Genomic DNA, 23342 nt, shown 5'->3' on the forward strand with positions numbered 1-23342 from the left:
TATAAAACTATAAATCATGTAGTTAATAAACATGCACCGCTCAGGGATGCTTCAGTGAGAAAACTAAAAATGCTAACTAAACCTTGGCTAACTGCTGGACTAAGGAAATCTATAAAGGTGAAGAATAAATTGTTCTTTGAATCAAACTGGCCGAAATATAAAATATATAGAAATAAGTTAACAACCCTTATTCGATTGAGTAAACAACGTCACTATCAAAGGTTTTTGACTCTAACATAAAAAATACGCGATCGACATGGAAAGGTATTAACGAAATATTAGGAGATGCGAAGAAAAGGAAAAAATCAAAAAGAATTAACTTCATTCGTTCTAACGAGCATAGCGTTTTATCAGATGATCCTAAAACGATTGGTAACACACTCAACAAATACTTCTCGTCAATAGGGCATCAACTTGCAACCAATATTCCTGAAGTTAACACTACTTTTTCTGATTATCTTGACCCGCCTTTGCAGAACAGTTTTTATTTTGATCCAATTATACCGCAAGAAATTGAAACAGAAATTAGCTTGTTGCCATACAATAAAGCCCTGGGGCTTTATTCTACCCCTGTTAAACTGTTAAAACTTGCCAAATCAGTCATATCCATACCATTAACCAAAATTTTTAACCACTCTGTACTAACTGGGGTTTACCCTGCAAAACTTAAATATGCAAAAGTAATTCCAGTTTATAAGGGTGAAGACGAGACGTTACCTGAAAACTATCGGCCAATTTCTTTGTTATCAATTTATAATCGTTTATTTGAGAAAATTTTATATCGTAGACTGATAAAGTTTATAGACAAGAATGATATTCTTTATGATTTACAATATGGCTTTCGCAATAAACATAGTACCCAGCACGCGATTCTTGATATTGTGAACACCATACATTCTAATATGGACAATAGAAAGTACTCATGTGGAATTTTTATAGATCTTAAGAAAGCATTTGATACTGTTAACCATGAGATTCTTTTGACAAAACTTGAACACTATGGAATAAGAGGAGTTATAAATTCTTGGTTTAGATCCTATCTTTCAGATCGCCGACAGTCTATTGAAATAGACAAATGCATATCTGAAACTGAAACGATCGTATGTGGAGTACCTCAAGGCTTTGTACTTGGACCCTTGTTATTTTTGTTATATATTAATGACATCCATAAATCTTCCAAGGAATTTACTTTTTATCTTTTCGCAGACGATACAAGTCTAACTTATGCAAATGACAACTTACGTACTCTTGAACTAACTGTCAATAATGAACTTGAGAAAGTAAGCGAATGGCTTAATGCTAACAAACTAACGCTCAACGTCAAAAAGTCTAATTATGTCATTTTTCGTCCCCACCAAAAAAGAATGCCTTTCATTCCTCAAATTAAGATTTTTAATCCAACTTTAAATACTAGAGTAACTCTAGAGATGAAGGACTTTGTTAAATATTTGGGTATAATGATTGATTCTGAACTATCATGGAAGCATCATATTGACTTTATCTGTCACAAAATTAGTAGATCGGTTGGAATAATTGCTAAAATGAGGCATTACATTCCACGGCGTCTTCTTTTGAATTTATATCATGCACTTATTTCTCCTTATTTAAATTATGGTATCTGTGCATGGGGCAACTGTCCACAGACCTACCTCAATAAGATACTTGTTCTGCAAAAACGTGCTCTGCGTTTGATTTATTTTTCTAAACCCAGAGACCATGCAATCCCTTTTTTTATTGAATCAAACTGCCTTCCTTTGCAGTCTTTGTTCTTTCAACAGTTAAGCTATTTAATGTATGACGTTCATGCTAAGACAGCTCCTAAAAGTCTTCTCGATAAGTTTGCGAAAATCAATACAGAACATCATTATAATACGCGATTATCTGCAAAAGAATGCTTCTCTGTCAAATTCTCTAGAACTGAAAAAATGAAAAAATCTTTTACTAGAATCGGTGTGTCTATTTGGAATTCTATTCCACTTTCTGTTAAGACTCTCAACGTTTCTAATTTTCGTAAAAAAATTAAATTACTACTCCTTAATGTTCTAGGTAATGAAGATAATTATTTGAATGTTAAGTTTTTAATAGAATATTTTGTGAAGTTAACCTGATATATTGTATATACCTCTAGTTGTAATTTTAGTCTTTTTCAAATAACAAAATCCCTTGTACTTGAATTTATATGTAAGGTGTTTCTTTCTTTCTGTATGTTTTTGTATTTCTTCTTTTCTTTTTTCTTATGTAATTTAATAACGCCTTTAGTTAAAGTCTTGTCCTGCCTAGATTAGCATTGTAGCTATTTGCAGGACATGAAGTTTTGTAAACCTTATATTTCTTTAAATAAATAAATACAAATACATACAATACATGAATGATTGCCGATAGATTGAGTTTGAACTATGGAAGGTTCATGGCGTTGGCGAGTGCTGATCTTACTACTGCCAAGAAGAAAGACCCTGGAAGAAAAATATTGAGGTGATTTCACCAGGACTGAAACAAAATCAAATGAGACAGAGCAACCCGAAGCTTCAACAATTCCACTCAAGCGAATTCTTTCAATTACAAGTATAGTTCTTTCAATTGTTAGTCTTTATTACAAAAGGAAAGAGAAAATTGCACTTGTTACGAAAAAATACTTAGAAATAAAGCCACAAGCATCCAAAAGACCACCGGAAGCACCTTAAAGTCTAAAAGCTTTGAGAATTTTAGTGAAGATCAAACCGATGGATTGATTTCCAATACATTATTTTCATGACAGAGAAAAAAATCTCTGATAACAAATTTGTGAAAACATCGACTGATACAACTACATTAACTGGTATTGTAGCTGGTATTGAATGGCTTTTAAAGAAAGTTATCAAGGAACCAAGGAATTTTGATCCTAGTTCAAATCTTATGAACTATGTGGAATTCACAATGGATGTTGTTGCCACTTCTTCATGCAGTAAAACAACATCTTGCCTTTTTTTTTTTTTTTTCATATATCAAAATGGGAAGTGTGATCACGAAAATAGTAAGAGAGACCATCCAAGAACTAATTGAGATTACAAAGAATCTGTGGTTGAAGAGGAAGTTAATGAACGGTTGCCCGGAAAGCACGGTGAGCCGACTAATAAATAATTAGCAAGGATTTCCTTTTTAGAACTTAAAGAAAATGGCAAGTAAAGCAACAATGGTTGGAGGAGTGATTATCAATGCGACTACTTTTGTTGGTGGAAGCTATTTGGAAAAGTATGAAGAGATAAAGCGTCATGATCTAGCTGTTTTTCTAACAAAAATAGCTGGTGCTTTGGCAACTGGATTGGCTGCGAGTCAATTTTCAAGTAAATCCACAGAATGGTTGAGGAGACTTCCAGAAGTTGCTTCAGCTTTGAATCGTGAAGAGACTCGTTTTGCTGGAAAGAAGCCTGTTGATGCAATCAGAGAGAAGGCTGTTAGTGCAAAAGCCATCAAGTACTTATTTAGTACTTATTCAAACAGTCGGCTCAAAAGAGAAAAGAATCAATTATTCACAGAAAATGAGATCTTTGTATGCTATTGTTGATTTGGAAGGTGGTGAGAGACGAGCAACAGATCCAATTTATTCTCTAAAAGTTTACAATATAGAGAAATCTATTGCGTCATTTTCACTGTAAGGTTCACCCTTATGTCAACCATAAGGCTAACCTAACACTATCATTTAGTCTAAGGCTACCCTTAGTCCTTAGCCTACCCTTAGTGCTAAGACTACCAGCACGATAGGATAACCCTTCCTTTAACCCTAACCTTTAATTTCAATCCATACCCTTACCCCACCGCTAACCCTGTCCGTAACACTAGCATTAACCCCAACCCTCTCATTTCATAGGTGATTACTGAGGCTCAAAGCATCATTGGATATACGCGCCCTGCACTAGATCCAATAATGCTGTGAGCCTCAGTTATTATCTTTTAGAATTAATGACATGTATAAAATCTCATTGTTCTCTTTCTGCATTACAGCAACGATTTTAGTCGCTTTGATATTGACGCTTTGGTACGCCAACAATTTTATTAGCATGTATTATAAAGTAGTGGTAAAAATTGCTTAATCGTCTTTTATTGCTCTACTCGGGAAATTTTAACACCTTTTTAAGATGATGTAACTTTCCCTACCCGTCAGGAGAAAATTCCTTGTCACCTGCATGTGTGAACGGTGTTCTTGAATCTCATGACAAAGAGGTATTTGCATAATATAGAAGGCAATGTATTTGGCCACATTGAGTAGTATGTTAGAGGACATTCCTTGACTTTCAGATTTCTATTATGAAGGTGTATGGAGGATTCTTTAGAAGTCGAATCTGCACTTTTCCTAACGCAAAGCCAGAGGTGGAAGAATGCTTCTGTTGTTGAAGGTAATTAAATCTTCTGACATTTTCGTTTCTCATTTTTTAACGACTAAGAAAAGGTTATCTTGTACTTTTCTTTCTTTAGAAGAGCAAGGATTCAGAAAACCAAGTACGTCATTTGAGTGCGAGAAGTTTGAAGATGGGTATCGGACGTAAGTCATCGAAAATGGTCAATTGTAAAAGCTCGTCAATTGTAAAAATTCGTCATTGTAAACTTTAAAATTAGTTGCGGTTAGGTCTCCCTGAATGGTACTTTATATGGTCCATTCATTGACTTGAGTAATATTTCCGAGTTCAGATCTACAGTGCATAATGGCATCCAGGAATTTTCACAAACTGCTGAGTGAAAAAAGTAATACAGTAAAAGCAAAGTAGTTAAGAACAAGTCTCTGTAAGAATCAAACATCTTGGGAAATGAAAATCTTCAACCCGCTCGGGGGGGAGGCAAAAAAAAGCCCTTTTTAAAGGTCGCAGCACTCGTTGCCATGGTAACAACGGCTGCTTGTTCGAGGCCTGGGGCCTCATTTTCATACAAAACGTCGGAAAAAAAGAGTGAAATGTTCATTTCTCTATCTCCAACTAAATACAACATTACAAATTGGCACAAATTTTTCCTATGGAAAGTAGAGGCAGGTCCGCAGAGATTTTTATAACCAGCTAGGTTGGTAGTTTTAGTTCCAGAGTCGGTGTACTTTTGGAGAAATTCAGATAAACGTTTTCCCTGTTTTACCCGACAACAAAAATGACCTAAACTGTACCGAGATGAATAATCTATTGGTGTGTTCACATTCACTCCCAGGGAAAATTAAATACATCAAAGTGAAGACGAATGATGTCACTATGCATGGTAGAAGTGATTACCTCTTTCTATTTATACGCAAATACTCACTGAACCTCATTTTAATGAGGGCCAGTAATCATTTGTGTATGACACCGTACTCTTCTGAAACGCCGGGAGCTGTAATTCCAAATTCAATCTATTGTTTCGTCGTTGTTTTTTTTCTATCCAAAACCTGTTGCATGATGATTGTGCGTAAATCTTGCCAAAATCTGAATTCACTGCACTCTGACAGGTGTAAAGCAGTAAAAATGAAAGGCAACAACATATTAGGCTTAAAAAGTCTTTCTAATTTAAACATTTTTTGATAATTTTTTTATTTTTTAAAAATTTTTTAAAATTCTTGCATTTTTTAAAATTATTTTAAAATTATTTTTTTAATCATTTTTTTTTTTAACTAAACTGGTGAGCGGCAATTTGCGAACAGTATACGTAGTTATAAAACTTCATTATTCTCCGACGCGTTTCGTTTAATTGTCGTAGACTTCTTCAGTGAGTTTTACAAAAACTAAACGCCTGTATTTATAAGCCATAGTTAGCGGCTAAGGGGGGCCAGTGACCATAAAGTCTTGGCCGGACATACGAACAGGAACAGGCGAAGTTGTGAAAAATTTGAAAATTTTTGGGGCAAGGTGAGAAAAATATTTTGGGCGTCACGGATTTAGCTACAACATTGGCCCCGTATAGCTGCCAAGTATGGCTTATAAATCCAGGCGTTTAGTTTTAACTTGTAAAACTCCCTGAAGAATTTTACGGCAGTTAGACAAAACGCGTCGGAGAATAAAGAAGTTTCACAACTGCTGTTCGCAGAGTGCCGCTCGCTAGTTCAGTTTTAAAAAAAAATTTAAAAAATTTTTTTAAAAAATTTTAAATTGTGTTAGTAAATCAATTGAAAAAATTGCAAAAACTGTTCTAAAAAAATAAAAAAAATTGATTAAAAAATAAATTGCAATTTTTTTAATTATTAAAAAAATTTTAAAAAGGAATTTAAAAACTAGTTTAAAAATTGATTAAAAAATTAATTACAATTTTTTTAATTATTAAAAAAAAATTAAAAAGAATTAAAAACTAATTAAAAAATTGATTAAAAAATTAATTTCAATTTTTTTAATTATCAGATCACTGGTACAAGATAAGAACTTTGGAAATCGTAAGGTAGGTAGGAGGTAAGGCCATCATCAAAGCATGAAAATCGTTTGAAATGGATCGTTAGGCGGCTTGTAAAGTGTCCAAAATCTCAATTAAGCTAATGTAAACGCTTAGGTCAAGCTTCTTTGAATCAAGTTGTGGTATCTGAGAGGAATGATGTATTGAATTGTTTCAAACACCAGGCAGAATTTTTAGAGGGTGAAAGAGGCAAATTTTTCTTGTTCTGAACATAAATGAGGCTTGAAGAGAAAGGACTTATCAGAGAGAGATTACTCTTTGTAATAGAATTGCTCAACGTATTCAATTATGGCAGTTTTAAAACAATAACAATATAGTTATATTTATAAACCTTACAAAGTACAAACCGAAAGAGCTGAGCTAAGGCTGGATAAACAATAGTATGGAGCTGAGGTGTAGCTCAGTGAAAAATAGTATTAATTTATTTGATAAATAATGATTTAAATGATGTAAACGATAAAATGATTAAGAAAGACTGAGTGGAGCATGAAACTTCGTGGGAGTTTTTCTTTTGGGATTTTCCCCTTTTTTTTCTTTAGGCTCGGGTAGTGAAAATTTTCTGGTCAGAGCTAATTCGCGAATTAGTATTAATATTCGAACTCGAATATTAAATTTATACTTCCTCGCCACCGAGTACATGTGGTTTTCTTTTGGTTGGCATGTTAATTTCAAGTGAGATATGACATCCTGTTTGCGTGCATGCTTGACTTAAAATATTATCATTCAGCAAAACTTGTCCTTTATTTCTTCGCAGCATATGTTTCTTTCCTAACTTTACAAAGATTTATTTTAAGTTAATCTGCATTCTCAGAATTAGCCAGTGAGGCGATCTGCTGGCAATAATATAGATGTTCGCGTCAGAAACCGCGAGGTGAATCCGATCAAATGCGATCACTATCTAGTTCAAAACTGACATTTACATGCTCTTTTTCCTGTACAGGAGACAGATTACTCAAATCAGTGCCACATCTTTGCCTTGCCTGTTCTGCTCTATTAGGACAGTGACCTGTCCCATTCATCAAATTAAAACTTCCGTTTTCGCTGGTTAGTGCCTCGGGATCCTTGGTTTCCATAGAACTTAATAATTCGCCGCCAAAGCTAACTCGTCGTTTCTCTGGATTACGTCCTGAAAACCCCTGACTTTGAGAACACGTCGGAAATTTTGACAATTCCAGGATAGCTTCCCGTTCAATACTTGCAAACGATAGACATTTGATTTCAGCTCTAGTCTGCCCAGTGACCACTCTGCCATAGCTGACCACTTGATTGTCCGAGATCGAGAGTGAGTTTCTGTGGACTCGGTCCAGTGTGAGGCTTTCCGATTGTCTTCGTTGTGCTTGTTTGCTAACAACACTCGCAGTCCGCCGTCGCTCTTCAAGTTCATAATTACAGTTGCATCGCAAAGCGTTTTTAAAAGCCTTTCTAAAATTTTTATTGAGCACAGCATAAACTATTGGGTTAGCGACGCTGTTTAGCAGCCCCAAAAAATTTCCGACAAAAACAAACAAATCTGGCGCATAATAACCCGGGCTTGGAGGAAAAATGTTCAAAAGTTTGTTGATCATGTACGGCAGCCAACACAAAGTAAATAACGCTACCACCAGAAATAGCATTTTAATTATTTTTCGTTTGCTCAGCAAATCTTTTGCTTTACTTTGAGATGTTTGTTCGCCGGGTTGCTGACGTGTGTACAAACGGCGTCCAATTAAAAAATAGAGAACTGATATCTGTAGAAGAAAAAGAAAGTAACATGATATCCGGTACATTTGGTACGAATGCAAAGCTTTTGAACTCCTCCAGGACTCCTCGCACTTGGCTGCTTTTATTCCTTTTGAAACGACGTCATGGTGAAACAATGAAGGAAGGAGAAGAAACGGCGACACAAACCAAATAACACCAACAATCTTTTTGGCACGGGGAGGGGTGATAAATCGCTTCAGTGGGAAAAAAACTGACACGAAGCGGTCATACGATATGGCTAACAAACTTAGTGCCGACGCCATTACTGACATATGCACCAAAAACGACAAAATCCTACAGCCTGTCTTTCCATAAGGCCACACTGGCCAGGTCAAAACATTGTACACAAAAAACAACGGCATGCAAGTAGAAGTAACTATGACATCTGCGCCAGCCAGCGATGCTATGAAAATGTTCGTTGTTGAACGCATGCCTCGGTTGATGATTACCGATACTATTACCAGAGAGTTTCCCAATGTTCCGAAGAAAATCGCCAATATGTTTGCGATGGACAATCCCACGACGGCACTTAAACTGGCACCGCTGTTGCTGTCTGAATTTTGATATCCAGTTAAATTGCTGGTTAAGTTTGTCTCAAGTGGAGTGCTGTTCAGAAAGTAATTCATTTTCCCTTATCCTTGTCTAACTCACTAAAATTCTAAACACACGATTAGCTGTTGGTTGGTTTCTTTTTAAGTGTTTCCCTCAGATGCTGTAGGTGCGACCCACCGCCAATTCAGAATTATTTCTGATCGAGGTAACATAGAACTTGATGAGGCTAAAGTTGAATCACCGAGTATCTACGAAGAAATAAGACAACTGAGTGAAAAGATAACAACTCTTTCGCAAACGATCATTAGGGTTGAAAGGCCGCCATGAGACAAAAGTTGATCAGTGTTTTCTACCTCCCATGGGAAGTATTTTTCTCAGACAATCAGGCGCCATGCACATTAACAGGACAATTTTGCACACCAAAAACATCCTGAATTTACAGTCATCTGCTAAAATGTAATTAAAAGACGTCTATTGTTACATCACACTTTTTGAAGTTAAGCCACGAAAAAGAACTGATAAAAAAAGAAACTTTTAAATACGCTTTTAACCGCCTTGAACTACGTAAATGAGCTTAAATTGGAAAGATAAGAGTTTCGAATAATAGAATATTCAGCGTTATTTTGGTTGAATTGTCAGTGGAAGGCGACATTATCAACAGTTTATTTACCATTCTCCCACAAACACAATATTCTGAGGACGTAATAGATCGGTCCTTGCTGTCACCGGCATGTGCTCTAAACTAGTTATCTCGAAAAGGAAAACAATCATTCCTTGTTAATGGCCCTTAGAAAATAGCGCTTGCAGCATGATAAACACAGCAATATGTTTATGCTTTTTTACCCCTAATAACAAAAAAAAAGTTGTGAATAAAACGACCAGATCTCCCTAACAGGTTTGCTTCGAGTTGCGTTCAAATGAGCCTTGAAATAGAGGAAGTAGGTTTAATGATATATGAGCCTTGATTATCATTACTTTGGAAGGTCGTCGGTTCAAACGTTCAACTAATCACATTTATTTTTTTTAGTATGGAACTTCGAAGGCTGATTTGAAGGCCAGTCCACGAGACCCCAATAACTACGCTTTTACATCTGCTCAATATAAATTTTTAAATGGTATGGTCAGTATTTGTATCCACTATGCAAAGTATCGTGTAAGGTAAGTCCCGCAACTGACAAAAAATTTAAAGGTTGAATGAGTTTATTCATCATGACTTACCAAAACCTAAGCTGTAAAAATTCTACATAAATTAGGGATTTGTCTAATTTGCGGAGATTTACCATCGAATGAATGAAAGATGCCCGCTGAGGATTGTTCTCCAAGAAATCGAAGAAATTATTAATTCTGTTTGGGAAGTATACCAAACGTCAACAGGAAAACAATTTCCTGACATCCTTTGTCACCAATTCTAGTCTACCGTAATGAAAATCACAATGAAAAACCGAAAAGAAGTTAAATTTATAACTGAGGTCGGACTTCAAGTCTTTGATCTTTTCAGAAGTAATGAAATACAACTGCACCGAAAAATAATTTTAGCATGTGGGAAAATAAAAGGTTTTAATACCTCCTGACGTACGAGATCGCTGACAGATAGGCAATATTATTGTTTCACGCTGATTCAATGGAAATTCTCATTGTTTTAAAGCTTAAAAAGCCTACCGGTGAGACTGAAGTGAAATCTCCTATTAAGTGAATATAAAAGCAAATCTCTTGGCTTTCTTTGACACAAACATGACGAAATTTATCCAGCACAAATCAAAATTCAATAGTCGCGGAATAATAATTACATAAGTAGAAAAGAGACATGACTTTTGAGGGGATATGGTTCTTAACGTTCATTTTCGATTATGCTTATTAAGAGGTTAAAAATAGTAAACGTATCAGCCATAACAAAGTTACTGAACAAAATATTCAGCGAAAGTTCGTTGTAGGTGACTGAAATATCATTTTGTTTTGTAAAGAGAAAGATTACATGAAAGATGAAAACGAAGAAAAATTTTCTTTGTGATCATAAAAAAGTGCTTAAATCTGAGAGCATCTTTTCATTTCAGTTTAAAGATTTATCAAATTCTGAATCTAAAATAAAGGAAAATAAGCTTGTACCTGTGTCACGCCGCCCGCCACCAAATGCCTCAAAGAGACTTTAGTGAAGTAATGGCGTTCTTAATCAATAAACCAGAGTGACACTGAAAACAAGATGCATCTGGCTTTTTTAGTCTTTTTCTGCACACATATGTTCACCTCACTGAATGCTCAGCACGCTAGGATTTCCTTTAACAACTTTTCAAAAGGCAACCTGACAGGTGAAAACTGCAATATGACGTCACTATTCGAACTCCGCCTGTGTGATGGACTACCGCACCGCCTTGTTGGCAGGTATATGTCGTCAATCATCTTCCACCCTATTGTCGTAAAATATTTTATCACTCCTCTTCACTGCGTGAGTCAAAATTTTACTGAGATACGTACTCTTTGCGTTGGTTGTGTTTACGCTTAAGCCTTAACATTGCAACTGTGTAAGAAAGAAACAATTAACGTATTTGAGGACGCTGCCAGTATGGTTCCATCTCCATGTCCAATAAAGCCTGATAACTTGCACTTAGAGATAAGCTAGGCGAAAAAAATTATCTTTGCACATTAATATTGGATTGGAGTAGAATAATGGAGTTGTTTAACATGTTCGAAGATATAGTAATATAAGTAACAAAAGCCAGTTGTAAGTGTTAGTTGTTAAGTGTACGTGCTAATTGCCAGTTAGAAGCGTCGAATGACAGCTATTTCCAATGATGCTTTCAACAAGTCCAATATCTCTATGTCAGAAGAAAGCTAGTCACAAATATTTTGACATAGCAACAAAGTCAACAAATCGAATAAGATCCGTGGTAAGTCCTTATCCCAGAGCGAAAAAAAACGAATATTACATTTAAAAAAAATGGTCCGTATTTGTAGATAAAGTGTCCCCGTAATCAAACGATTACTGTTATGGAGAATAAATTTCTGGCTTCCCTCTCAGTACACCGATAAATGGGTGATTGACCGCCGACCGCGGTCTAGAAGTTCCCAAGTTCCATTAAATGGTTTACAGGTAACATAACTACCTGAATCTTCCCTTCAACTTCTTTCTTGCCATGCCAATATTAATCACTACAGCTGTAATTCAAGAGGAGCTTAAGACTGTGTACAATACCTATACCCCTAAAATACACTTCTAGTCCTCAAGTGAAGTGTTGTTATTGTTATTATAATATTTCTTCATTAGACATTCGGTAAAATGGGAAATTTTTACTTCTAATGGATTTTTCTACTAAGTGAGAATTAAAGATGTCATTGGCGGACCTTCCTGTTTACTATCACGACTCCATCCTAAGTTACATGCGCTTTTCAGATGTAAATTGGAAACAAAACGAAATGGATCAGCTGGATTGTGAAATCGCGTACCGTTCAATTGTTCCGATCACGTACAAAGATCTGCAAAACTAAATTGACAGCGCAAAGACAACATACCTAGGTGTTGCGTCGAGTTGAAAAAAAATTATTAGAGAAATTTGAAATGTAAAGAAAAGTACTAAAATTTGTGGAAAGCACTTTTCTTAGTTCATTTTCACCCCGCATCCACACAAAAGAATGAATATTCGGTTAAGAATATATGAAAGTCATATATTTGAACTGCGGATAAAGACGTGAATGAAAGTGATCCTCTCAGTAATGTGCACTACTTAGGCAGTAGTGAAAATAAGGCCTGAAAAAAATTCAGGCCTGTACAGGATTTGAACCCATAACCTCTGCGATACCGGTGCAGCGCTCTACCAACTGAGCTAACAAGCCAACTGAGAGCTGGTCATGATGTTGGTTCTAAATAAACCCGTGAAGTGATGACGGTTAAGAATATATGAAAGTCATATATTTGAACTGCGGATAAAGACGTGAATGAAAGTGATCCTCGCAGTAATGTGCACTACTTAGGCAGTAGTGAAAATAAGGCCTGAAAAAATTATTATTTATTCACTTTCATTCAAGAATGAATATTGTCCTCTTTCACCACTAAGGAATTTTCGGTAATTTTTTCGGACGAAAAATTTAAGTATTTCTGATCTTAGGTTGATTTTGTCCTCTGATCAACCCACGTGTTGACTTCAATCGATAGAATCGACTTTGAACTTTGAAGAATTCGTACTCTGTCAGTATGAAAAATTTCCCTTGAAATTTACTGTGACCTTGACATAGACCCCTGTGTGGTTTTCACGATCACATCAAGAAGTGGCAAACTTTTAGTAAGGGTTCTTAGCCACCTTACTTTTCGAAAACATACGGGTTTTGTGAATACAAAGGATCAAGGGCTGCTACGTCAGGAAAAGGTCTTATCACCGAAGGTTCTTGAACCAACTAATCCAGATTAATACTGAAAAGCACTAAGCTTACACCTTTACTATCATTAATTTATTCACATATATTCAATAATCGATTATTACACTACACGTTGACAATTTGTATAGGTAATCACATGATTTCTCGTGCAATTTGGAATAAATAAGCACGAGTAAATTTTTTTAAAGACTAACAAAATTGCACGAGCCCGTAGGGCGAGTGCAATTTGTGGTCTTTGAAAAAATTAACAAGTGCTTGTTTATTCCAAATTGCACGAGAAAAATCATGTGATTACGAGTTAATAATATACATGGAAAAATACGAGATGGCTTATCATAATTAAACATAAGCAAAGCGCGTGCATCAAGTGCAAAAAATAATTTATTCAAACCGTGCGTTCGGTCAAAACAACCGCGTAGGACGTAAGTACTAAAACAAGGAACGACCTAAAACCACCTAAAACCACCTAAAACCACCTACAACCACCTATAACCATCTACAACCACCTCAAAAATTTCAACAACCACCTACAACCACCTCAAAAACATCTACAACCACTCGCAAACTATCTAAAACCATCTAAAACAAGGCATAAACGTCTAAAATAAGGCGAAACGATATGTCACGTACACGAAATACGAGAATCGAACGAAACCTCTACCTCCCCCTGAAATCTTACTCTCCCTGGTCCCATGTATAATCAACCATCTCACGAAATGAAATGCGATAGCATGCTAATTATTTTTTATAATAAAGCTCGGATATAACACGTACTGTCATTGGTTGAAAGAGTGTGTTCTATGAGAGTATAGAGCATAGAACTGAGCTAAAGCTGTCACGCCATCTGCCAAATCGTACTATGTCCGACCTTTTCCGGGACTTCTTTCTAGCTTTTCTTTCGTTAATTGAAAGTGAAATTTCGGAACAAGCGAGCAAAGGTTTGCAAAAATGCCAGGCGCAGTAATTTACGTGACTGTAACGTGAGCAGAGTCAAAAATCCTCAAAGATAAAACAAGATAGACAGTCCGAGTTTTTTTTAACGGTTTTCACGCTCAGTTAGATTGCGAGTTTACGTACGGTAATAAAAATCAAACACAGCTAACACTTGTATAGTATATAAAGTTTCGATTTCAGATAGAAAAAAAACAGGAATTATGACAAATATAACCTGGCATAACTGTTAAAATTCATACTAATCATGACGGTGTCAGAGCGACTTAAGGTCTATCGCGGCTAGCTAATCATGGCGATCTTCGGTCATCGCAGTGGAGCAAGCCTCAGGAACTAAATCGACTACCCTTCGAGTGAAAAAATAAGAGTTTGCCCTGATTACCTTTCCGATGCGTTGAGTGGAAAGCCAGATCAGTCACTGCAACCGAGTTTTACGGCGCTGTCATTCCGAGCGATCTTTTTGTCTTAGTGAATTCGGCTGTTGTTACTGGGATACCTGTGGTAGCCCAGTCATAAAATGCCTTTGTTTTTTTGTCTTTTTTTTTTTTTTTTTTTTTTCCCTCCGCCACAAAATGGAAAAATTGCGCAATGATACCCAGTGGTCACTGGGCCCTCAACACCATGACAACTAACTGTGATCCAATGAGGGTGAAGGTGTTCACATGCTGATCACGTGTTATCTTGATGATGATTGACGTTGTCATCCACGGACAGGTCCGGGTCACATGACGAGCACGAGATTTTTGCTTAGAAAACTCTTTTGTCGATCGTTTTGTATTTCAACGTGTTTGGATTACGATCACCTGAAGCATTATAATGCAAACGCTCGAAATACCTACAGACGCATACACAAGTCGTATTGTTCGCGGCCAATCCACACTAAAAGATGTTATTGAGCGGTAATTTTGGACCGGATTGAGTCGCGAACTGTGTATCCGTTGTGGTTTCTGGTGATTTCTGCCGTTTTAAGCTTGCTTTACCATCACTGTTATTCACCTCATCTACTTTTATTTCGTTGGTAAAATCTGTAGAGACATCACACAAATCAACTCGCGCACAAAGTAAGAAGAGTATATTGAAGGCTTGAAATTATGTTACGATCGATTTTCATCAAGAAATGGGCCAGGAATTTTCCACAATAGTGCAAATAATCGTGAAGGCTGATCGAGGAAAAGCGATTGCGTGACGCTCGGTAAGCTGTAAGATGACATATTATTATTTACCAGACGTAAAAACTCCTCAGATTCTCAGTCTGCATTTTGTACCCACTCTGCAGTCTCCAGTCTATATTTTGTATCCGGTCTGCTGTCTGCATTTTGTACTAACAGGTATCTGTGGCACCAATACAGTTTATTTTTGGTTACATTTATTCGCATAACACATAATCTACCACAAAATACCTGTGTGTGAGGTAATTCGACATTTTCGTTATTTTCCACGTTAATACTCTTCTTTCCTTTTGTAAGAATGTAGACCACAAGTAATCCACCCACCCTACAAAAAATAACTCTTGCATGCATAGCATGCCTATGTTTTGAAATAGGTGTATGCCCTTTGCCAGACTTGAGCTCACTATTTCAGTATACTAATCCGACACCCATAGTATCATTACACTTGATTCCAAGGATCCAGTACCATCCAGGTATCCCAGTTACCCTGCTCACAGGGTCTAGTTCATTCATAATACACTAGCCTTGTACAGTTTGTTTTCTACTTGTCATGTGAAATAACTTGCGTATTTTTGTGAGCTACGATTGGGCCGAATTTCACTGAACATTTCACTTTCAGATCCTGTATTAGAAACTAAAAAACTTCAGGCAAAGGTGTTAAATTCGACATGCCGAGCTATTTTAGTTTGTAAACTATTGCAGAATATAAACTTTGATGGTTTTTGAACTTTGATGGTTTGACATTTTTGACAGCTTTAGTCTTGTACAGCCAATCAGATCATTTGAACCATTCTAACAGGAATTCTGATTGGCTTATTGTAGCGTGCTTTATGAGAGTATAGAGCATGCTGACGACACTGTTGTTCGCTTTGGAAATAAGATTTGTTTTGAAAATTGAAAGTAATTCTTGAGGAATTTAACAGATTCTTTATTATAAAACAAATAGAGAAGAAGTAGTAGAAGTAGAAGAAGAAGGAATTTCTCTTCTCGTGTTCAACTCGACATCTCACTCGTTCACTGCGCTCACTCGTGAGCTATCGAGTTAAACACTCGAAGATTAATTCCATATCTACGCGCGCCCATGTATTATTCCCTATTTATTAGTTTTTGTAACTTGTTAGTTCATTTTGTAAAGTTCTTTAAGTCTTTTGCTGAGGGAATATAAAATAATTAGCATGCTATCGCATTTCATTTCGTGAGATGGTTGATTATACATGGGACAGGGAGAGTAAGATTTCAGGGGGAGGTAGAGGTTTCGTTCGATTCTCGTATTTCGTGTACGTGACATGTTGTTGTTTCGCCTTATTTTAGACATTTATGCCTTGTTTTAGATGGTTTTAGATAGTTTGCGAGTGGTTGTAGATGTTTTTGAGGTGGTTGTAGGTGGTTGTTGAAATTCTTGAGGTGGTTGTAGGTGGTTGTAGGTAGTTTTAGGTGGTTTTAGGTCGTTCCTTGTTTTAGTACTTACCCCGCGTAGGAGCAAAACAATAATAGGCAATGATATCTTCACATCTTTAAAGTGCAAGAAAGTTCAAAGTCCGACTAAACAATTCAAAGAATAGTTCAGTCTGTGTCCGAAGCACTTTCGATGAAATGGAATCGTCGTTTCCGAGGTTTAACTATGACTGTTTTTAATTTCGGCGTTGGATCGCTCGAGCAAAGTGTTAAGCTAGGTCGGCTCGTAATTTTCGATTTCCTTGGCAATTCCCTTCTCTAAACACCACTTTTTCCAAACTGACAACCAAAAAGCAGTGCTTTTTATAGTGTTTTCGTTGTTTAAGCTGTTTCTCAGCTGCGGTGGCGAAAGAAAACCTACTTAAAACGCCGGCCATTGTTTCGCTCGCAAATTTTCAAATTTTCAAATTTTGTTGCGACATCCAAGGCTCGCATTTGATTGGCTATCTGTGAGTTTCTTTGATTATTGACCAATCAGAATGTCTGATTTGTTTCTTTCTTTGCACTGAATTAACCCTCTTCTGCACTGAATTAACTCTCTTCTGCACTGAATTACCTGAAAACTGCATTTATCTTAACCAATCAGAACTGAGTAATTTTTCCATGTATATTATTAACAGCTTAACAGTGTAAGGAAATAACATTTTCTGTGTCATAAGGAACCTTCTATTATCTCTATGTTGGGGACAGCTCTCAGGTTGAACTACTATGAAGCTTTAGGGCCATCTCCTGTTTAAAATGAAAAGGTAAATTGGTTAAGTTAGAGAATTTTATTTTCTAGCATAATTTAGATCATTTGCACGCGGGTTAATTTCGCCGCTCATGTTGCAGCGCTAAGAAAAGGCAGCTCTCAAGCTGTGTGAAGTATCATGTTTAATAGTACAGTGTATGTTCCACATCATAAGATGATCATGAGATTGTAACACACCCAGTCACCATTGTATGATTGTCCACATATCCTGTGGGGATTTTTGAATGAGTGACATGGGAAACATGAGGAACTGGTGGAACAAAACTTGAATATTGTCTGTTCGGTAATTTAAATCGAGATAGACCTAGATTATTATCTGCAGATCTGAAAGGCGACTGATGAAACATAATCCCAAAGTTCATTGAAAACTATACGCAAGTTACTGACTTTTCTCTAACCTTTGTAAGCGTATTCCAAAGCACTTGCTATGGCTGTCATGTCAGCCTCTATTACTCTTGACCAGTTTTCCACGTCGCCAAGTTCCTTTAGAACAAATATACTGAGCATGAAAAGAGAGTCTTATTTGACAGGGCTTCTCGGCGAGACTACATTTCTGAATTGGAGGGGTGAACCTCATTCAAAAAGAGTCTTGTTTTAATTTGCATCACATTTGTTAGTATGAATCATGCGATAGTTGAAAGAACCTTTAGCCTCGTTTTGTGCATTCTTTGCATTAGAATTTGAACATTGGTACAACGTAAGTGTGCTTTTATCCAAAAACCCTGCCTTGATAGGAGCCCTGACTTTGAACATACAGAGAAAGAAGCTAATTACCTTTAAAGCCTTATTGAAAGCCTCCAACATCTGAAGCCATTGTACTGTCTGTTTAGAAAATCTTGCTGAGGAGAATATCAAAGGGCGCAAAATTTGACATCAAATAGGGAACAGGTTGTCTCTGAGCCTACACCAAAACATAAACATTGAGGGCTACAAGCATGGATCAATCCTGGGTCCACCAGAATACAAGTCCAGTCCCCTAGCCACTCAGCAACAGCCCATTCCTTGAATCCTTGTTTGAGAAAACCATAGAAGCTTCTCTAGGTCTACCACTAACATTTATAACATACTGTAGTGTTGTTCCTTCTGGGAAACATATTAGGGGATACTGCAGTCAATCGCAGACTTAACTAACTGGCCAATAATTTAATATTAATAAACGCCACTATAAGTTTGCTTTGAGTTTGAAATGTCTTGCATCTAGCTGTTAGATGTTTCTTGCAAGTCTCAACATCACGACACCATTTTGATTTTATTTAAGATCTTGAACAGTACAAAGACAAAACACATTGGACCTTACAACTCACAAAACATAACACACCATCTGGAGTATTTCCAAACCTGCATGAGCTTGTAACTGCTTGGCCTCTGTTTCTAATTTGCGCTGATTGACATAAGCTTGTTCTACACTGTGGGAAGTAAAACAAATCACCTTTTTATTACATTAATAAAAAGATAGAATGTTAAATAAAAGCCAAAATTATGCAATCCATGAATAAAACTACTTCCAGATAGAAAGCTTCCAGAAAGAAAGTAATATTTGTCATTCAAATCAATGGGGAAAGGAAATCAAACCTGCCATTTACATTTCATTTTCAAAATAGTCAGTCCATCTCATCAAAGATTTAAAACTAATCTAGGATCTAATGTGAGGAGAGATGGAAACCTTAAAGTAGGAGAAAAAGTGTGTTCAGTGATTTTGTCAAGCCTAAGATGGTTAAAATAACAATCCATCTTTTCATCCTAATTTATTTTCCTTTGAAATAACCTTTTTAACCTTTCACATCCCAAACTCAGTAAGCACATTCTCCATATGTTCTCTGAAAATTTCCTAAGGTACTGAAGGGGGGAATTTGTTTAAAATCAAGAGCTAATCTTTAGTTGGCAGTCAATTTTTCAAATTAACTTTATCCTGGTAAGGAAACTGCCCCTAAAGCAGCTGAAGTACACCACACTGCAATAGCCAATCTTAGTTTCACTGAGGATAACCCAACAATTCTCCTAATAGAGGAGAGGCACTGAAAAAGTAGAGTGCTTTGCCTAAGAAAACAACACTGGAACACAGCCAGGACTCAAACACAGACCTATAAATTGAGAGTCCATTACATCTCCCAAAAGCAAGGTGGGGCCAACAACTTCGCATGCTAAACAACCAGCTATATGTGCATAAAAGTTGAGGTCATTCAATGTGTTACAATAATGGTAAGCAATCACTGAGCAAGCCAAACAATGTTTTATCACCTACCCAGTGTTAAGAGTGTCCATTAGTTTGTATGTTAGTCTTGAGGATGCTACCACAGCTTCTCGTCTTAAGTGTTCTACATCAATGACAAAATAAAAAACACTGAAATAACACCATAATATATTATTTGTTTCTTTAAATGAACAGGTACTCATGAAACAGAGTGACTTCAGACGATTTCTTTCAGAGAGATATATCTCTAGTAGCTTCTCGTCTTAAGTGTTCTACATCAATGACAAAATAAAAAACACTGAAATAACACCATAATATATTATTTGTTTCTTTAAATGAACAGGTACTCATGAAACAGGGTGACTTCAGACGATTTCTTTCAGAGAGATATATCTCTAGTAAAGGGGAAAGACTGTAATTTTGTAAACTGCAACTTAAGTTTTCATTTTCTGTACCTTCCTTCCTTCTTTTACATGTACCTTGCAGCTACAACCAGTTACAAAATGTTGAGAGTCACCTTGAGCAAAAAGTGCACTTAACAACTTCATCAGATGGCCAAAAAGAACTTTAGTGCAAAAAAACTACTAGCTGACCCCTTCCTGACTCATCAAGGTTTTGTACATGGTACTGTTTAGCTACCAACATTAGAAAGGGGGAAATAAATTATGTTGGATCACATGGTGAACAATTGTCTCTTTTCCTGTCATGGTAACATGTCTCAACTACTTTTGCAGCTGGTTGTAGCAGTACACCAGATGGCCAAAAAGAACTTTAGTGCAAAAAAACTACTAGCTGACCCCTTCCTGACTCATCAAGGTTTTGTACATGGTACTGTTTAGCTACCAACATTAGAAAGGGGGAAATAAATTAAGTTGGATCACATGGTGAACAATTGTCTCTTTTCCTGTCATGGTAACATGTCTCAACTACTTTTGCAGCTGGTTGTAGCAGTACACCTTTGTATGGCACTGCCCATCTTGTACAGCCCTCAGGCTTTTTGTCTTATGTTTTTCAATGAAAACATGTCCAGGACTATACTGGGCATTTGAAAATATTATTGACTGGCTGGCTACTGACAGCCTTTTGGACTAAGTATAAAGGCTTTCAATACATCTTTCAGGTTTTCAAGCAACATTATTAGCAAATAACATGGAGCAAACCTTTAAATTAAATGTAGCTCCTTACAAATATTTAGCAATTATTCTAAATGTGCATGTTGGATATGAGATGGTAAAAAGCCAAATAGACAGTAGTGCTGAGTCGCCATAACTAAACTTGTATCCAACAAGTGTGAATAGAATAATTGTCTTTAAGTTATTAAATTTCATCAAATCCTGAATGTTTGGATATTTGGAGCCTTTTCTCAACTTGGCAACCAATGGCACAATGCATTCCCATATGAGATGAATCAGAATATCAGCTGACAGCTGACAACCACAGTTGGGTGAACAAATCAGACCACTAGAGATGCAAAATTCTGAGTTGAAAATTAAATAAATCACAATAGCAATCAATAGCTATTTGGACATCAAAACTTAGGGATCTTGATGAACATTTCTGACTCCTCCCTTTTCTTTTAGTGTTCCTTTGTTGACATAACATCCTGAAATGGCCATATAAAGCAAGTCCCTTGAAAAGGAAACTCTACCAAAGAAACAGTGCTACCAAAAGGTAAAACCACTGAACAGTTTCTTCAATTGTATGCAAACCAAATGGCTGTATTTCTTAGCTCTCTGACATTTCCTACTTTTCACATTTATTAATCCTCTCAACTCTCAAGCAATCACTTGCAATTGGCTGCTATGCTGTAAAACCACAGCTGGTGGTTTTGTCTGTGAGACAAATTGACTTTGGGGTGCCCCAGACACTGCAGTTTTGAACAAACCTTTGCAGTTAAAAGCCACGAACAACACTACGACCTGTCTAAATGAGCGAAAATAAAATTTTGCACCAGCAACATAGAGGGAAATTTCAAACGTCATTTCTCCTACTTCCAAATTCGATGAAATCTGCACAGTTTAGCAAAATGGTTTGTATTCGTCTTTAACGCCGCTTCCAGAAACTACAGGAAACTGTTACTTGTTTTGGAAACTTAATTACGTTTCCTTAATCAGAATATCGACTTACATAGAATATGAACGAAAGATTATTAATTAGTTTTAATGTACATCTGAACGTATGCAAGGGCCAGCAATTCAGTTGCAAAAAAGTTGCTCACGAACGACAAAACCGAAGAAATTTCGGTTGCTTTGTGTGAAAATAAGAATACCTTGTTTTTCCCGTTGAACTGCTTGATTCGCTTGATGTTCTTTCAAAGCACGCGAGAGCATTTTAGTCAGATTTCCTTCGGTTCAAAGCGCGAAGTTCTGTAATGAAAACAGTAAATGCATTACATGTCCTCGTACACAGCAAACTACCAGGAGACACGTCATGTACGTAGAAGTATATTGTACCATAATCCGGAAGACTTTCCCGTTGCCGTGTCACACACAACTGACCAATCAGATTTCAGGACACCAGCGGTATATAATATATCATCTGAATAAAGGGGTAGTTTCTGTAGAAACTGTGGTGCTGCGTCGGTGGGAGTGTATTTCAAGGTAGTTTGGTATTATCAACTCAACTGGCCACCGTTGAGAGTTTGAAGCTGACGTTTCGGGCGTTAGCCCTTCGTGGACTTCGTCCGACGTTAGCTTTCAAACTTTTAAGGTTACTTCCCACCTTCGCGGGTGTCCTTCAGGAAAAACTCGTACACGCGCTAGTTTCTTTAAAATCATAGCAAACTATACATCAGGAGAAGGCTTACTAACTGCAGTTTACGACAAAAATATAATTTAAGCGACCTTTCCTTTAAGGAAATTTCAGGAGCCGGTAAGGCGTGAAACAACTGAGGGTTCTTCTATTTATCGGGTATCGGATGCCGCAGCACGAGCACGAGCAAAGCCCATTTTAGCGAGTTATCCATTTCTAGGTTTACCAAGTACATAAGAGAAGCCCTCTTATGTATCTTTTACTTGTTCCTAAAGAGTGAAATTTGACGAAAAACGGTCAAATCTTAATGCCTTAAAATTTCGCTCCAAGTGGATGTATTCCTCCCTAAATCAAATGCGAGATTTTAGCTCATAAATAGTAAATAACTCACGCTACGCCAGGAGATTATATCGCCTCCTGAAACCGCAAACCAATGGGACAACGTGACCTCCTGGGGTCAATGACGATGATCAAGATTTCCCGGGAAAAATAATCCATAGCAGAGACATCTTTTTATCTTGATCGCTCCGTGGAGCGTTGAGGAGGACGACACAATAATGGGCAAGGTTGCCAAAGGCAAAGGAAAAACCCGCCGCAAAAATGGAAAAACGGAGAATGTGCTTATAGGCAAGACAATGGATCGACAGACAGCTTTCAAAAATACGATTTGTATCAAGGCCGGCACTTACATAAAACTTATTTTTTTAGCTGGGTAGCTCGAGATGGGACTCTTTCTGTTCCTAGTATTTTCATAACTTTCAAAAGAACGAAAATATCGCACTATTTCGCTTTAAGAGAAAAGAAAAACCTAATATATCTAGACTCGCATATGTATTTTGTGGTATGTTGTCTCTATTGTCTTATAATTCTGAGCAAAAATAAAATGCATTAGTGCCACGCTCACTGTGGCTTCCTTCGCAGCCGTTGTTTAGTCTTGTCGCACAACGCCCAAATGTTACTCGTTGGAGAGTGAGCGCGTTGCGTGACGAGACCAAATAACGGTTGCGAAAGAGACTACGCTTACAACCATTCCTTTAATAGAGAGAAA

General features: G+C 36.8%; 2 protein-coding genes across 4 annotated transcripts; both read right to left on the reverse strand.

The window, feature by feature from the left end:
* Positions 1-7113: 7113 nt before the first annotated feature.
* On the reverse strand, positions 7114-16268 carry LOC131782328 (QRFP-like peptide receptor). 3 transcript variants are annotated; one of them, XM_059099054.2, is made up of 2 exons: positions 14360-16268; positions 7114-8909 (listed from the first exon to the last, which is right to left on the reverse strand). In XM_059099054.2, exon 2 carries the CDS (start codon positions 8733-8735, stop codon positions 7251-7253), a length of 1485 nt encoding a protein of 494 aa, XP_058955037.2. In that variant the 5' UTR covers positions 8736-8909; positions 14360-16268; the 3' UTR covers positions 7114-7250. The 3 variants fall into 3 exon arrangements, with proteins under 3 accessions (XP_058955037.2, XP_066029116.1, XP_058955038.2); XM_066173019.1 differs by lacking the exon at positions 14360-16268 and adding an exon at positions 11760-11849; XM_059099055.2 differs by lacking the exon at positions 14360-16268 and adding an exon at positions 10765-11382.
* Positions 16269-17163: 895 nt separating this feature from the next.
* LOC131782326 (biogenesis of lysosome-related organelles complex 1 subunit 1) lies at positions 17164-21972 on the reverse strand. The gene is made up of 6 exons (XM_066173022.1): positions 21813-21972; positions 19595-19667; positions 18691-18758; positions 18127-18191; positions 17751-17835; positions 17164-17330 (listed from the first exon to the last, which is right to left on the reverse strand). Exons 1-6 carry the CDS (start codon positions 21871-21873, stop codon positions 17308-17310), a joined length of 375 nt encoding a protein of 124 aa, XP_066029119.1. The 5' UTR covers positions 21874-21972; the 3' UTR covers positions 17164-17307.
* Between the last annotated feature and the right edge of the window lie 1370 nt (positions 21973-23342).

The sequence above is a fragment of the Pocillopora verrucosa genome, chromosome 10 (assembly GCF_036669915.1).
Source record: "Pocillopora verrucosa isolate sample1 chromosome 10, ASM3666991v2, whole genome shotgun sequence".
Taxonomy (NCBI): Eukaryota; Metazoa; Cnidaria; class Anthozoa; order Scleractinia; family Pocilloporidae; genus Pocillopora; species Pocillopora verrucosa.